The sequence below is a fragment of the Protopterus annectens genome, chromosome 13.part0 (genome assembly GCF_019279795.1).
Source record: "Protopterus annectens isolate FY-2018-M chromosome 13.part0, PAN1.0, whole genome shotgun sequence".
Classification (NCBI taxonomy): domain Eukaryota; kingdom Metazoa; phylum Chordata; order Ceratodontiformes; family Protopteridae; genus Protopterus; species Protopterus annectens.
Genome location: NC_056747.1, coordinates 921,844,409 through 921,858,225, shown reverse-complemented (window position 1 = coordinate 921,858,225; position 13,817 = coordinate 921,844,409). Strand labels below are relative to the sequence as shown.

Below are 13,817 nucleotides of genomic sequence, written 5' to 3'. Positions count from 1 at the left end.
GGATTTGTAAATGCTTTGTTGGTTAGGCACAGATCACCCCTTAATAGTCAGCAGGAGACAGAGTAAAGGGTTAACGCTTTTAGGCAATCCACTTAGGACTGTTTTTTTTTTCTTTTTGCTTGTTTTTTTGTAAGAAACCTCTGAGGCCACTCTAGTTGTTGCAAGTGTCTGGTTATGTACATGCTGAAAGGTGCATTGTACTTAGTTACTGGTCTGATGAAGGGCAAGTATACTGGGACTATAACCTCCTTAAATCTGGATGCCAGGCCCTTACTTACAAGGTATGCCACACAGAAGGACTTCTACGCCACCATTGATACATCGTGATCAAAGTTCAGGTTACTGTCTATCTGTGTACCTAGATCTCTCACCATTGGGCCCACTGTTAGAGGTGTGCTATTACTGTTGTAATTTGCAGGGGTATTCAACTTCCCAAAGTGTATAATTATGCATTTTTTGTACTTAGTTTTACGCCATGGCTCTGGCACCAATTATTTGTCTGAGCTAATGATTGCCCCCAACCTGCAATCATCTGCAGACTTGTTTAGCCAAAGGCCATCTACATTAGCCTTGACTTCAGAAAAGTATATTCTAAACAGGAGAGCTGCCAGCACTGAGCCCTGTGGTACACCACTAGTAACTGGCCTGTTTTTGGATTTAGATTCCCCCTACTCTAACAACACGTGTCCTGTCCATGAGCCAATTGGCTATCAATCTGGTGCCACAGGTCAAGGTAGGCAGTATGCACTGTTTTACCCTCATCCATGGCCTTGGTGATTTTTTGCAAATAAGTCTGCCAGACTGAGCAGACATGACCTACTCTTGACAAAGCCAAACTGAGTTGGGTCCAATGTTTGGAGATTTCCTACATCATTGTTTTTCAGGTTCATGATTACTTCCATGCCCTTGCATATGACACTAGTCAGACTTATGGGTCTGTAATTTCCTGGGTCTGTTTATGGACCCCATTTATGCAGAAGGATGACTATTGCTGACTTCCATCCCCAGGGGACAAAGCCTGTTTGGAGGTTGTAGTTAAGCAGAGATCCTAGTGGGCCTTGAGAGGTCATATTTCAAGTCATTTTAGAGGCACCCTGGGATATTGTCAGGACCCATTGATGCTGTATTAGACAGTGCAGTGATTACCTGTTCTTTTGTGATAACTGGTAGAGGAATGGTGGAGGATATTCCCTGGGGGGGGGGGTGGGGTAACCAGAGGTGATGGGAGGGTGAAATTCAAGCTGAATGTATTGACCAGTAGATTTGCTATATGTTCTGGCTAGGTATAGGTGGCACCTTCTATAACTAACTCTGCACATTGTTGGGTGTAGCCTTTAACATTGTGGACATAATTGAAAAATGCCTTATTGTTATCCTTTGCATGGGAGACTACTCTTGCCTCAAAGTTGGCTTTTGAAGACTTGATTAGACCCCCTGATTTGCTTCTTTAAACTAATGAGAGAGTTTTTGCCCTGTTTTGCATGTCCTCTACTACTTCTGGACAGAATTTTCTTTATTTTGTCGTGCAACTTATTTATATCACGGGTCCACTAGGGTGGCTTGTTTTTGCTGTTTGACTTGGATTTATTTTGGTCTGGTACTGCTGTTTCTATGCACCTGTTTACATGATTGAACTGTGCTTTTGTGTACACACCTGTACAGGCCTCTGTATTTCCTGGGTTTGGGGGAGCTTGGAAATTAGCTGTGCTATATTGAATATAGTTCTGTTCTTTTTTATTAATTTAATTGTTTTACTGTTTATTCAATTCTTTCTTTATTAATTTAAATGAACATTATGTCTAAAATGTGTTTCAGTTTTTTTGATTTATATATTGTATATTTCAATGAAAATAAACTTAATAAAAAAAAGGAAATTGGCTATGCCATCACTTAACAGGAGGTGGTTAGCCTTAGAAATATTATTAAAAGTTCTGGGGCTAGATGAGGGTTCTAGCTTTATATGTATTTCAAAGGAGACAGCTTTGTGATCTGATCTAACCAGTGAGGGCATTACACTTGGGGAGGGTGTAATGCTCCACCATGTTTGTGTGCACCAGCTTTAGCATATTTGTACCTCTATTGGGATGCAGACTAACTGTTCCAGGTCATTTGCATTGACAGTCTAGAAATCTTTGAGCCTGCATGTTAGTGGTCATATAAACTTCCCAGTTAATGAAGGGGTAGTTGAAATCACCTCTGAGTATGGTGTTGGGCTGAATGGTAAGAAATTCTAGTGCATTCAGGTATGAAGTATTGCTTTCTTAGGTCATGGTGGAGAACCTGTAGCTAGCAAGTATATGGTAAGGGATTTTGTCTATGGTTGGTTGGACATGGAGTAGTTTAAGCATGTCATATTGTTTCACCAGGCCTGAGGTGTACTAATCTTTTATGCAGATTAGTACACCTCCACATTTTTCCTTTCATGTGCAGTGAGTGGTCTAAACGTATGGAAGACATTATAGCCTTGCACTGCCAGGGTGCTTTCAGTGGCTTTGAACCATGTTTCAGTTCCTGCACAGACATCAGCATTCTCCAGGGTGCAAAAGAGTATAAAGGATAAGTCCAGATAAAATCACTTTAGCTAGCAGATCTAGGAGACTCGCTCTCTCTCTGATACCCTTCCTGTGGGAGGAATAAAGAAACCTTGGTGAAGTTTCCAGTTGTTTATTCAGTTAAGTAGGAAGATGGATGAGCGTTCTTGTTACAATAATTAAATTTAAAAATACATCTAGAGATCACACAAAAATAAAAAAAAAATGATAATCATAATGTGGCTTGTTTTTTATGTCACTATTTCACCAGATAAACCATGCTGATGTATATGAAATCATTTACAAATGTAATTACTTAATTGAGGTTTTTCATATTAACATGAGCAGTTGGGGCTAATTAACAGTTTATATCTAATTCTGGGTTAGGTGTTTTAGCTGTATGACTTACGGTTTAGTTTCTTGAGTGCAAACACACTTTTTATGGAAATGCTTTAGTTTAGACTTGGGTGGTGGTGGGTGTCCAGACTGATCTGCCATCTTAACTCTATTTTTTCAAGGATCACATTTTTGTAAATATTGTGGGAAGAAATAGCCAGGGAATTGTTATGGCTAGGCTTGTATAGGCCCTACGGCCAATAGCCTAGTACCAGCCTATGAACCTATGAACATTTCAAGTGGGCCCATAGTGAGCTTGTCCAGGATGTGGAAGTGGAAACCTCCATGGTCTGGGAAATTATGGCAGTGCTTTATTAATTGATTTTTGAGGATTCTGGAGTCTGATGTCAGATGGATGGTGTGCTACCCTGATTTTGAATTTGTTCACAGTTTGCCATATTTAAAAACAACTGTAGCCATTACACTGTGCACAGTATAGCACAAAAGCAGTGTTGCAATTACCAGAACAAGTGCTGTTGATTTTTCTCCTGAGTACTGGACAAAAGAAGTAGTCCTTGTTGCTCATGTATTTGCAGTAAGTGCAAAAGCAGAGGGGGGGGGGGGGCTCAAGTATTAGTTCCTTTGTTGTCCTCCTCATGTCTGAATTTGCACTCTACCCAGTCCCTAATTTTCCTGGCTCTCTCAAATACAAAGCATGGATGAGGTCCTAGAAGTTTTTCCAGTTGTTTATAATCATTACTCAGTTATCAGTCATGATCTTTCTGATTGTTTTATAATCTACTGTAAATGTGAGTGCCCTGCTTTTTATTTCATCTTCCTGTGGATCTGGTTTGAGTTTGTTTTGAGTCCTAGGAGTCTCCCAGGGATTTCCCTCAAAATGGGGTCATCTGCCTCTTTGAAAGTTGTGATGCTGAAGATGGAATTTAGTAATCTGATGTTGTACCCCCTAGCCAGGAAGTCTTGGTGTAGGCTGATTAGATTTATGATGAAATCTCCAAGCTCTTTGTAGACACATGCAATTCTCATCCCCTGAGATTTTATAACATTTCTTTTTGTGGTCTGGGGATACATACTTTTACTATGCAGCAACATATTAAGCTTGGCTGACTTTCTGAACAGGTTGGAGAGGTATTTGATTTCAGTGTCTTTGGATATGGTTATGTCAAAGAAGTTGACTGAAGTCTTGCTGTGACAGGTCATGAATCTCATGAAGCTAATGGAATTACTGATATGGTTGTAAAAATCATTCAGTGCAGCTTTGTCCCCCTCCCAGATGATAAATATGTTATCAATAAAACAGAGATACAATTTCATAGATGCAAAATAGTAGCTTTGGTACACTGCCCCCTACTCCTATTTTTCCAGAGCTATATTGGCCAGGCTTGGAGCCATGGCCACCCCCATAGCTATTCCAGTAGTCTACTTATAAAACTTGCTGTTAAACATGAAGTAGTTATTCTTGAATGTTAGGTCCAGTAAACTTCCTAGAACTTCTGTCACTCCTGGTAATACATTCCTGTCCTTTTCATATACCTCATTGTAGCTTGAATACAGTAGCTATGTGGAAGCACTTTATAAAGTGCTTCCATATCTATTGTGACAAAATTAGTGGAATTGCTAACTGGAATATCTCTAATTTTACCGAGAAAATCCAGAGAGTCTAAAATAAAAGATTTGTTGGCCTCTGCCATTTGTTTTATCAGGGCATCAAGGTAGATGGATATTGTCTCAGTCATGGAACCACTACTTACCACTACTGTGGGGAGGATCAGGGATATTCTTATGGGGTTTTGGGATTCCAAAGAAGCTTGTATTTTGGGTGGGGGTGAACAAAAAGACAAAAAGCCCGGCATCTAGTAAATCTTCCTCATAGCATTCTTAGATGTTCTCTTAAATTATTATAAGCAACATTCACAGTGTTAAAATCACAGTTACTGTAAAATCTGTTATTATCAAGCATGGCTTCAGTCTTGCAGTTATAAGCAGGTGTATCTCTGATTAAGATGCACCCCCCCCTTATCCTCCTTCATGATCCTGTGAGTCTTAACTCTGGCCAGATTTTTTAGAGCAGTCAGTTCCTCTTTGTTAATGTTGTTGTAACTTCCTAGGTGGTTTATCAAGAGGTCTGTGGATATCAGCCTCACATTTTCTGTGGGAGGGTGCACAGGGGATAAAAGCCTCTGGGATTTTTCCATTGCATATCGTAATCATTTCTATCAGCGTTGCTTCCATCCTTACCTTTGTCTTTGAAAAATACTTCGAGATTCAATTTCCTCACATACACTTTAACATCTATCACTGTTTCCACAAAGTTACTTCTGTTAAAAGGTATAAAGGTCAGACCATTACCTACAATTTCTTGCTCCAAATGAGCCAGTGGTTTTGTCTAGTGGTTACAGATCTTAGTAATTTTTTGTTGGTTGGTTCTGGTGGGTCCCTTCTGTTGTGTCAGTCTCTCCAAATACCTCAGTTTCCTGTCTGATTTCTAGTACTTGTTCCTCTGTTGCTGGTGTCCCTGTGGAGACCTCTGAGTCAGGGTGAAGGGCTATTCTATTGTGTGCCAACCTGTTGGGCTCTGGTGGTTCTGGAGTTTCCCCTCTGTGGTGTTTTCCTCATGTTCTGTTGCCTCTTGTTAGTGTTGGGTCACCCTAAGTTGGGTCCAGGTTGTTGGTGGCCCTGGTGAAAATCCTGCCTGTTGTTTCCTTCCACATCTCTTTGGTCAGCAATGTATGTGGCCAGGCTCCCTTGTCTTCCAACATCATGCTTGGGCAGGTGGTTATGTTTGTCATGCTTCCATTGCCTACCAAAATATTTATCACTATTGTGTCTAGGTGGGTATCTCTTACTGCTGGTTGAAGAATGATGGTTTTGTGATTCCTCCTTGTCCCTTAAGTCCTTGTTGATTTTTTGCAGTATCTTCTTTTTAACTTTGTCTTCAAATTCAGTGATCTTGTCCTCAAGATCTAAAAATCTAGAAGTGGAGTCAGGGTTGTCCTTGCATAAATTCTCCAGATTTAGGATGCTGCTGATAGTTGAACCCTGCTGGGTTTTCTTGTGCCTAAGGAGGATCACAATCAGCTTGAGACTAACATCCCTTAAAACTGAGTCCCATTCTCTGATTAAGTCCTTCTCCATGTTGTTCCACATGGGTTTTTTGAACAGCTTTATTCCCCTAGTAGTCATATCTTTTTCAGTACTGTTCTTTACGTGAATTTCTTCCCAATATAGTCCTTTCAGTCTTTTTAGTTGTTTCTCAAGGAGGAGAAAGTTGTCTGCAGATTCATGTTGGATGTTGCCTCTTGGTGAGCCTTTTGTATGGTCATCATGCTCAGTGTGCTGGGTTATGTTTACCCAGGTAGGTGTCTTCAGAAGGTTTTTAAGTCTTGAGTTGTCCATTTCAATTTTGCTGGTAGTCTCCTTAAAGTGATTTTCTAGAGTGGGTAACTCCTTGGGGGTTCAAAAGATGAAGAGAAAACAGAGGTAATCCAAATGGCTTGAGTGAAGTCTGGGATCCAACCTGTGACCGAGAGGGTGACAGGACTAATAAGAAACAGAGTATAAAGGACAAGACCAGATAAAATCACTTTAGCTAGCAGATCTGGGAGACTTTCTCTCTGATACCCTCCCTGTGGGAGGAACAAAGACACAAGTTTCCAGTAATTTATTCAGTTAAGAAAGTAGATGGATGAGTGTTCTTGTTCTATATTAGAAGGTGTATCTGTTTAGCAGTACCTAAAAAGGCACTATAGGGGCAGATAATGATTTGGGCTATATCCAATAGCCTAATGTCGACAGGTGCAAACCACCCCCGGTAAAGCAGTGTGTCCTGTCAATCATGTTCTTCCAGGCTGACAAATATTGGATCACCTTAGAGTGACAGTAATAGCTAAGCCAATTATTAAACTCAGTCATTTTCGGTTGGAATTGTGGCATCTTCCTTGGAGAAGGCAGAATGCTGCTCATTGCTTGGCTCATACCAGCCTGCAACATATATTCTGAGAGTTCAGTTATGCATCTCTTCATATAGTCCAGGTGGTACATCTCATGTTGTTTACACCCACATGGACTATAACTGAGTCATACTTATACCTGTGGTTTAGTGACCTGAGTGCTTGCGTAATCTGGTGAATCTTGGCCCATAACTATTAACTTCTCCTTTGTCAGCCTGGTGAGAGGGGCATCAGTGTGTTTTACAATGGAGTCTCTTCTGACCAAAATATTGAGTTGTGTGGTGTTACACCTTATGGACTCAATAGTTGAGACACTATGTGGAGTAGTTTCATGTGTTGTGATAGGAGTTGTCTTGTTTGTGCGCATGTGGAGTTACTGAGGACAGCATCTGGAAGGCCTTTGAGGTTTGGGTAAGTTACATGTGAACACCTCTGCATATGTGGCCTATGTATCTGGTCCTTAGTTAGTGGCATGAGTGTTGTGTGTGTGTGTGTGTGCACATCACTGACAACCTGTTTGACATTTTTTGTGTCTATATGTGAGAATCTTGCCTTCGGTGACATTGTGTAACTACGTCTCTTACATACTGTCTTTGTGTGTTCCAGAATTAAGTGGTTGTTAGTAAGCATGAGGCAATTGCTACATTGCTTCAGGATGCCCTTGTCTACCAATCTGGCTGCAGAGACATCAGGAAAATGTCTATCAATGGTTGCTAGTCCTTAACATATTTATTTATTATGTATTTATTGACATTTAATTACCAGGAAAATCCAATTGAGTAGAAGCCCATTTTCAGCAGAGACCTAAGGAGAAAAGCTCCAAATTATTACAAAACCTTTTAAGAACAATTTTACTCTTCAAAAATAAAGCTAGAACATCTACCATTTAAATAATTATAACAAATTAGACATAATATAAAAAAATTGGTCAAAAATCGATATAAGGTATGTGACAATCATTTAATATTTAGAGAAATTTTAGACAGTTTGTAGAGAAATTAAAGGAAAGTCTAATACAAATATGAAGTGCAATATGAAGAGAGGGAAAAACATATGGTATATTCAGAGAGAAAGTCAGGGAAGAGAATTAGATAGCAGTAAGGAAGTAAGTGAAGAAGGGAGAGTAAGCAAGTATAAGGCATGAAAATATATCTCTTCCTCTTCCCTTCTCAGCTCTTTTACTTTATCACAACTACTCTTTTTACAGTAGCACCAACCACGTATTTCTCTCTGATGGTAATTCTTAGATGGAATCTACCTTTTTTTATATTTTATTTTATATAGTTAATATGTACCATGGCTGTTTTAAACCTCAATATTACTTCTGTATTCTAACATGTTAATTTATAAGTTGTATTTTCTTTTGCCCAGTGGCAGCTCGTGATATAGGACTGCAGCCCCCCCCCCCCAGCTGTGACTTTACAATGGTACAGTCCTAGATTTCCTAAATAACATAATCTGGACTGCTGCCTTCCCAGTCTGGATTCAGGAAGAAGGCAGCAGACTGCTAATTTCCTATAAGTCTATGCAGTAGGACCACATAGGTTGGAAGGGAATCGGACTGCAAAGTCTGCAGTCTTAAATGTTGGAACGAGCAACAGGAACTGGAAATCAGACCATTCTGGCGGGTTGATGCCTTGGCTTGCTGTGTAATTATTACTGCTGCATTGAAAGCTACGGAGTTAGGGGTTGATGCCTTGGCTTTATTATTGCTGCCTTGAAACTAAAGCTATGGGATGCTGCCGTGAATGGAGTTTGCTGTGCCTTGAACAAAGCTGCCGTGAACGGAGTTTTGTAACTGTCTTGCGTGTCATTATTGCTGATGCTGCCATGAATGGAGTTTTGAACAAAGCTACACATAGCTGCTGTGTCATTTAACTGCCTTGCTTTAGTCTGTTATGGAGCTGCTGGGACTGCCATGAACAGAGTTTTTGTAACTGCCTTGCCTTTAGTCTGTTACGGAGTTTTGTTATTACTGCCATGAAGGGAGTTTGCTGTTGTGCTGGGTTAATGCTGCTGCAAATGTAGTTTTGAACAAAGCTTATTGCTGGGACTGCCATGTTTTGTAACTACAGGTTGTTGTTATTGCTTGGACTGCCTTAAACAGAGCTTTGGTAACTAACAGAGTTCTTCTTGGGTTAATGGTGGGTGTTATTGCTGGGATTGCCATGAATGGAGCTTTGGTAACTAAAAGAGCTCTTCTTGGGTTAATGGTGTGTGTTATTGATAACTAGCAGAATTCTTTGTGGGTTAATGGTGTTGCCCAGTTGCTTTATACTGGTGGCTAGAGAAGAGATCAGGCTTGAACCCTGTACCTTGAGTGCAGGTAACAACAGCCTGAATTCCCTACCCACCACCATTTGTAAACTTTTTGCAGTTTTTTTGTCTCATATGTTGTTCTCTTCTGTTCCTCATAACATATGTGGTTTCTGAATGTTTAATTCCTTAGCTGTTTGATGGTGCAGTGGTAGCATTGTTGCCTTACTACTGCATGTTTTCTGGTTTGATTCTTGGCTGGGGTGCCTTCTGTATAGAGTCTGCATGTCCTCCCTGTGTTTCTGTGGATTTGCTGTTGTGTCCTCTCATGTTACAAAGACATGTGTCTGCATTATTTCTCCCTGGGCCTCTGCTAATATTGTTTTTTGTTCCAAGTCAGACTTTTTTGGTTAACAAATGTTAAATAAATAAAATTGCCAGGCATTTGAATTTCAGACTTCATATTCTTCAGAAAGTATATAGTGACACACAATCTTTTATTCTAGCAATTTTTGAAGCTTCTAAGATGAATATTTGAAATTTGTCCCTATTTTTGGAATTGTATTCCCCCATTATTGGCTTCGTCAAGGTTTTTTGTGCTAAGGTTGAGAGCTATGGCGAGAACTGAATTTACTGAATATGTTTGAGGGCTGTATTCCCCCATTACTGGGTTTGTCCAGGTGTTTTGTGCTAAGAGGTTGACAGCTATGGTGAGAACTGAAGTCACTAAATGGTAGCCATTTAAGTTTCAGTCTTCCTCTCTTTCACAAAACAGTGGATTTGGCAAAGTGGTATGTTATTCTGAGTGTTTTGCAAAGGGACCTGTGATCAAGACTGGGCAGTAAAATGTATGGTGGTAAAACAGCGTATATATATTTTTTTACTCTAGCAACTTTCCAAGACTATACAAGCAATGTTTAATGTGTCCTTGGTTTTTGGGCTTTTGTCCCCCCAATAAATTTTGGCTTTTTACAGATTTTTTGTGCTGCGAAGTTGAGAGATACAGTTGAGTATATTTCTTGTGCTGCGAAGTTGAGAGATACAGTTGAGTATCGAGTAGATTTTACAAGTAGCTGACAGCTGCAGGAGAAGAGAAGTGTAGTGCTGCTTACAGTCATTCTGTTTGCATTGTTAATAGCACAACAGGTAGTGTGCTTGCTTTTGATGCAGAAGACTGTGGGTTCTATTTCCACAGCAGGTGGATGCTGCCATACTGAGAATGTCCTCTTTGGTGAAGATACCTAGTAACTATGAACCAGTTATCAGTTTGCCATCCATTTCCTATTGCATTATTACTAGCTTATCTTTTTGTTTTTTAATGTAATATAGGCAATTTATTCCTCAAGGGCAACAGGCATTTAACTTATAGATGAAACAATGAAATATAAAGTTGTTTGCTAGCAGCAACCTCTTCATTAGTTACAGATCTCTTTAATGTGGAATTATTTAGATGACTTACTTCTGCAGTGATTGTGCATATTTACTGATACTGGTGAATTTTTTTATGATGGAAATGTTCTCAATTGCGCAGTTTTGTCATTATTGGTGGATGCATTTTGTTTCATTGTTTACTGGAAAAATGTTCAAAACAAATTTAAAATGCTCTCTAACAACTGTACTGTATTATACAAGGAATATAATTTAATACAATTGGGAAGGTGTATCACACAACACATGTGTTTTGTGTGCAAGGGGGCTATCATTTGAAAAAAGCCCAAAGTCAATCTTTATACTACCCAAATGTATTTTCTTTGAATGTGAATTTCAGTGCTATTTCAATGAATGTGAGTTTCAAGGGCAGAGTTTTAATCCCAAGTCTATTTTCATTGTGAGACTGCATTGCTTTGTTAAGCAGATGTCTTAGTGTTTGTGCTGTAAAATACAAAATAAAACTTTCAAATGAAATCCAAATCATTGTAGAAGTAAAGCAGTATGCACATTGCAGTGTTTATGGTAAATGGGGTGAAATAGCCAAGTAATGGGACATTGGAGTGGCTGCAAGGGGTGGCTCCATTCAACCATGATTTTGTGAGGGGGAAGGATGGCAAACTCAGAGAGCCCCGGCTCAGCTGAACTATACCTCTCAACTGTCCAGATTTTCACAAAATGAATAGCTTTTTGCTTCTTATTTTTAGTTTGTCTTGCAAATCATTTAGGAATTAAGTCATTAAATAATGACAGACATTGAGTTTCAGACTTCTTAACCTTCAGAAAAATGCATGCTAAAGCAAGACCTGTTGTTCTATCAACTAAGTTTATACAAGAGCAATTTTTAGTACTGTTTGTATGTTCCCCCAACATATTTAGCCTTGTCTAGATTTCCTGTGTTAACAGGTTGAGAAGTACATGCAAATTGCTTTAGAGAATTGGGCATAGCCAAACCTCTCAACTGTCCCTGATTTTGGCTCAAAATGCTGCTCTCCCTCTAATAATCCCGCCGCAAAATGGTAATTTTGGAAGAAAATGTGTTGGGTTTACAATTAATAAATAACTATAATAATCAGAGTTATAGATTACTTTTATTTCAGAAATGCATGTAGATTTGTTTATTTTGTCAGCTGCTCAAGCTAACAGTAATATTAAAAAGTGTCCCCTTGACAGGTTCCCAGCTGTATTGTGTGGCTGTTTTATATTTTTGCATCACATTTTTGGTCCATTTTTCATAAAATTGTGCTTTTCTGGCAAATTAGTGGCAAATCATTAAAGACTGAAGTTAGAAAATAATGACAGACATTTCAGTTTCAGATTTCATACCCTTCAGAAAATTCATACTAAAGCAAGACCTACTATTCTATTAGAAAGTTTATAAGAGCAATCTTTAAATATTGTCCTTATTTTTTGGGCCTTTGTCCTGCTTCTGTGTATAGCTTTGTCCAGATTTCTTGCTCTGAGGTTGAGAGGTATGACAAATGTGTCAGGGCCATCGCAGTCAGCCAGAGACATTTCAAGTTGTGACATACTTGTTGCACCCCACTCCCCCATGTAGTGATTCTGGAAGTGTCCAAGCAAGGCAAGGAGCAGTTATGCAGTTTAAGTGTGCAGAGTATCTCCCCCATCCAAGGTAGACAAGTACTACAGTGGCTTTTCATCTGTCCTTGCTTGATTTTGCAGAATGTTCTAGTTTTCTGTCATATTTTTATACTGTTGATTATGCTTCTTTTTATTCAGAAAGTGCCCGTTGCTCTGTGTTAACTAGCAATGCTTTCATGACCATCAGGTAAGCTTGTCTGAGATTGTAAGATACAAGTAAGCTTTAATAAGCATACTGTTAAAGAATTACCAACATTGAAAGCCTTTTTGTTGTTGCCATGCAGAGAATATTTACATAACTAGATAACGTATAAGCCTCAGGTATTGAAATGCATATGACAGTATTTGTAATAAAGGACAGAATTACAGTACTTTAAGACGCTCATTACCTTTGTTGGAGACTTGCAGTCATCTTTGCAGGCTTTACCCATAAACAAAACAGAATGCCAGTCTATCGTGTGTGATCCATAACCTGTTCAGTAATCCTTTAAGCAATGTATCTTGAGCTTTATTCTTGTTTGCTGTTCATTTTTTACTTTGATCATGTTTTCCAACTGAAACACGTAGATAGTTGTCAGGCAGCAGGTCTTTTTTGGATAAGAAACATTTTTACAAGTGGGGGTATCAAAGAGATTGTTACTTGGTACTTTTTATAAAGCTGAATATAAATTATAATTAGAACTGCATTGCAAGGAGAAGTGGTTTGAGTTGAGTGCTGCTTGTTTTTCTTGTACTTGATTTTGACTGGCATTCCAGTAATGTATTTAAAAAGTAATTTGCTTTTTCATGCCTCACAACCTTTTTGTTTCCATCTAGATATTAAGTAAGCTGTCATGCAGCCATTGCATTGAAATATTTTTTTCTACTACACTTCACATTGTCTTGATTGGACTCTCATAATGACGGTTTGACACCCAGGGCAGCGTATTTAATTAAAGTTCCAGTTTTTGTGGTTTTGAGCATAGCTCCTCCCCTTTCTAGTTGACCACACCCATTCCCATTGGCCCCACCCATTCAACTGTCTCCTGCAGACCACTTTGATTTGAAGTCACCAGCCGCCACTGCTTTTGCCTGTATGTACGCATTTGTATGTTAATATGTATGATGTGTTGTTTTTGTATGTATCTAGCTGTGGAGCTTTTTTCCTTGGGTATCTACTGGAAAAAGGCTCTGCAGCCCAGTTGGACCAACCTGGTTAACAAATCTTATATAAATAAATAAAATAAATATCTGTTCACATTTAGGGATATAGTTTATCCTGGACATATGTTTTACAAGGGAATAGAATAGAAGGTGTTTTCAGATAACTGGTCAGCATGCAAACCAGTTGCTCCTTCAGCAGTGAGAGAACATGGAAATTTCAAAGGGTACTTATAGGTGTGTGCACTGTAATAGTGTAATCCAAAGCTAACTAAATACAGCAATGCTGCTCAGTGTGCAAATCAGTTGCTCCTTGAGCAGTGCAGGACTGTGGGATATTTCAGAGATAGTTCTTATAAGGAAAAATACAGTTTCGAAGTGCTTGCGACTATACATGGCACTGCTAACTGCTAATGCAAGGCTTATATACAAGTTGAAAAAAGCAGCCTTTATATTAGGTTTGCCCTCAGGCTAATCAAATAAGCACACGTTAGGATTTCCATCAGCAATTCTCAGCTCAGATAAGTGAAATCAGCCATCTCCTGCCACAAGA

The 13,817-nt window shown here is 39.1% G+C and overlaps 1 protein-coding gene across 1 annotated transcript in view; it reads left to right on the top strand.

The window, feature by feature from the left end:
- Positions 1 to 13,817, top strand: part of LOC122787984 — a 164,164-nt gene that overhangs the window by 108,019 nt on the left and 42,328 nt on the right. The window contains 1 exon segment of the mRNA XM_044054911.1: positions 253 to 281. Within this exon segment, the coding sequence (XP_043910846.1) occupies positions 253 to 281 (29 nt within the window).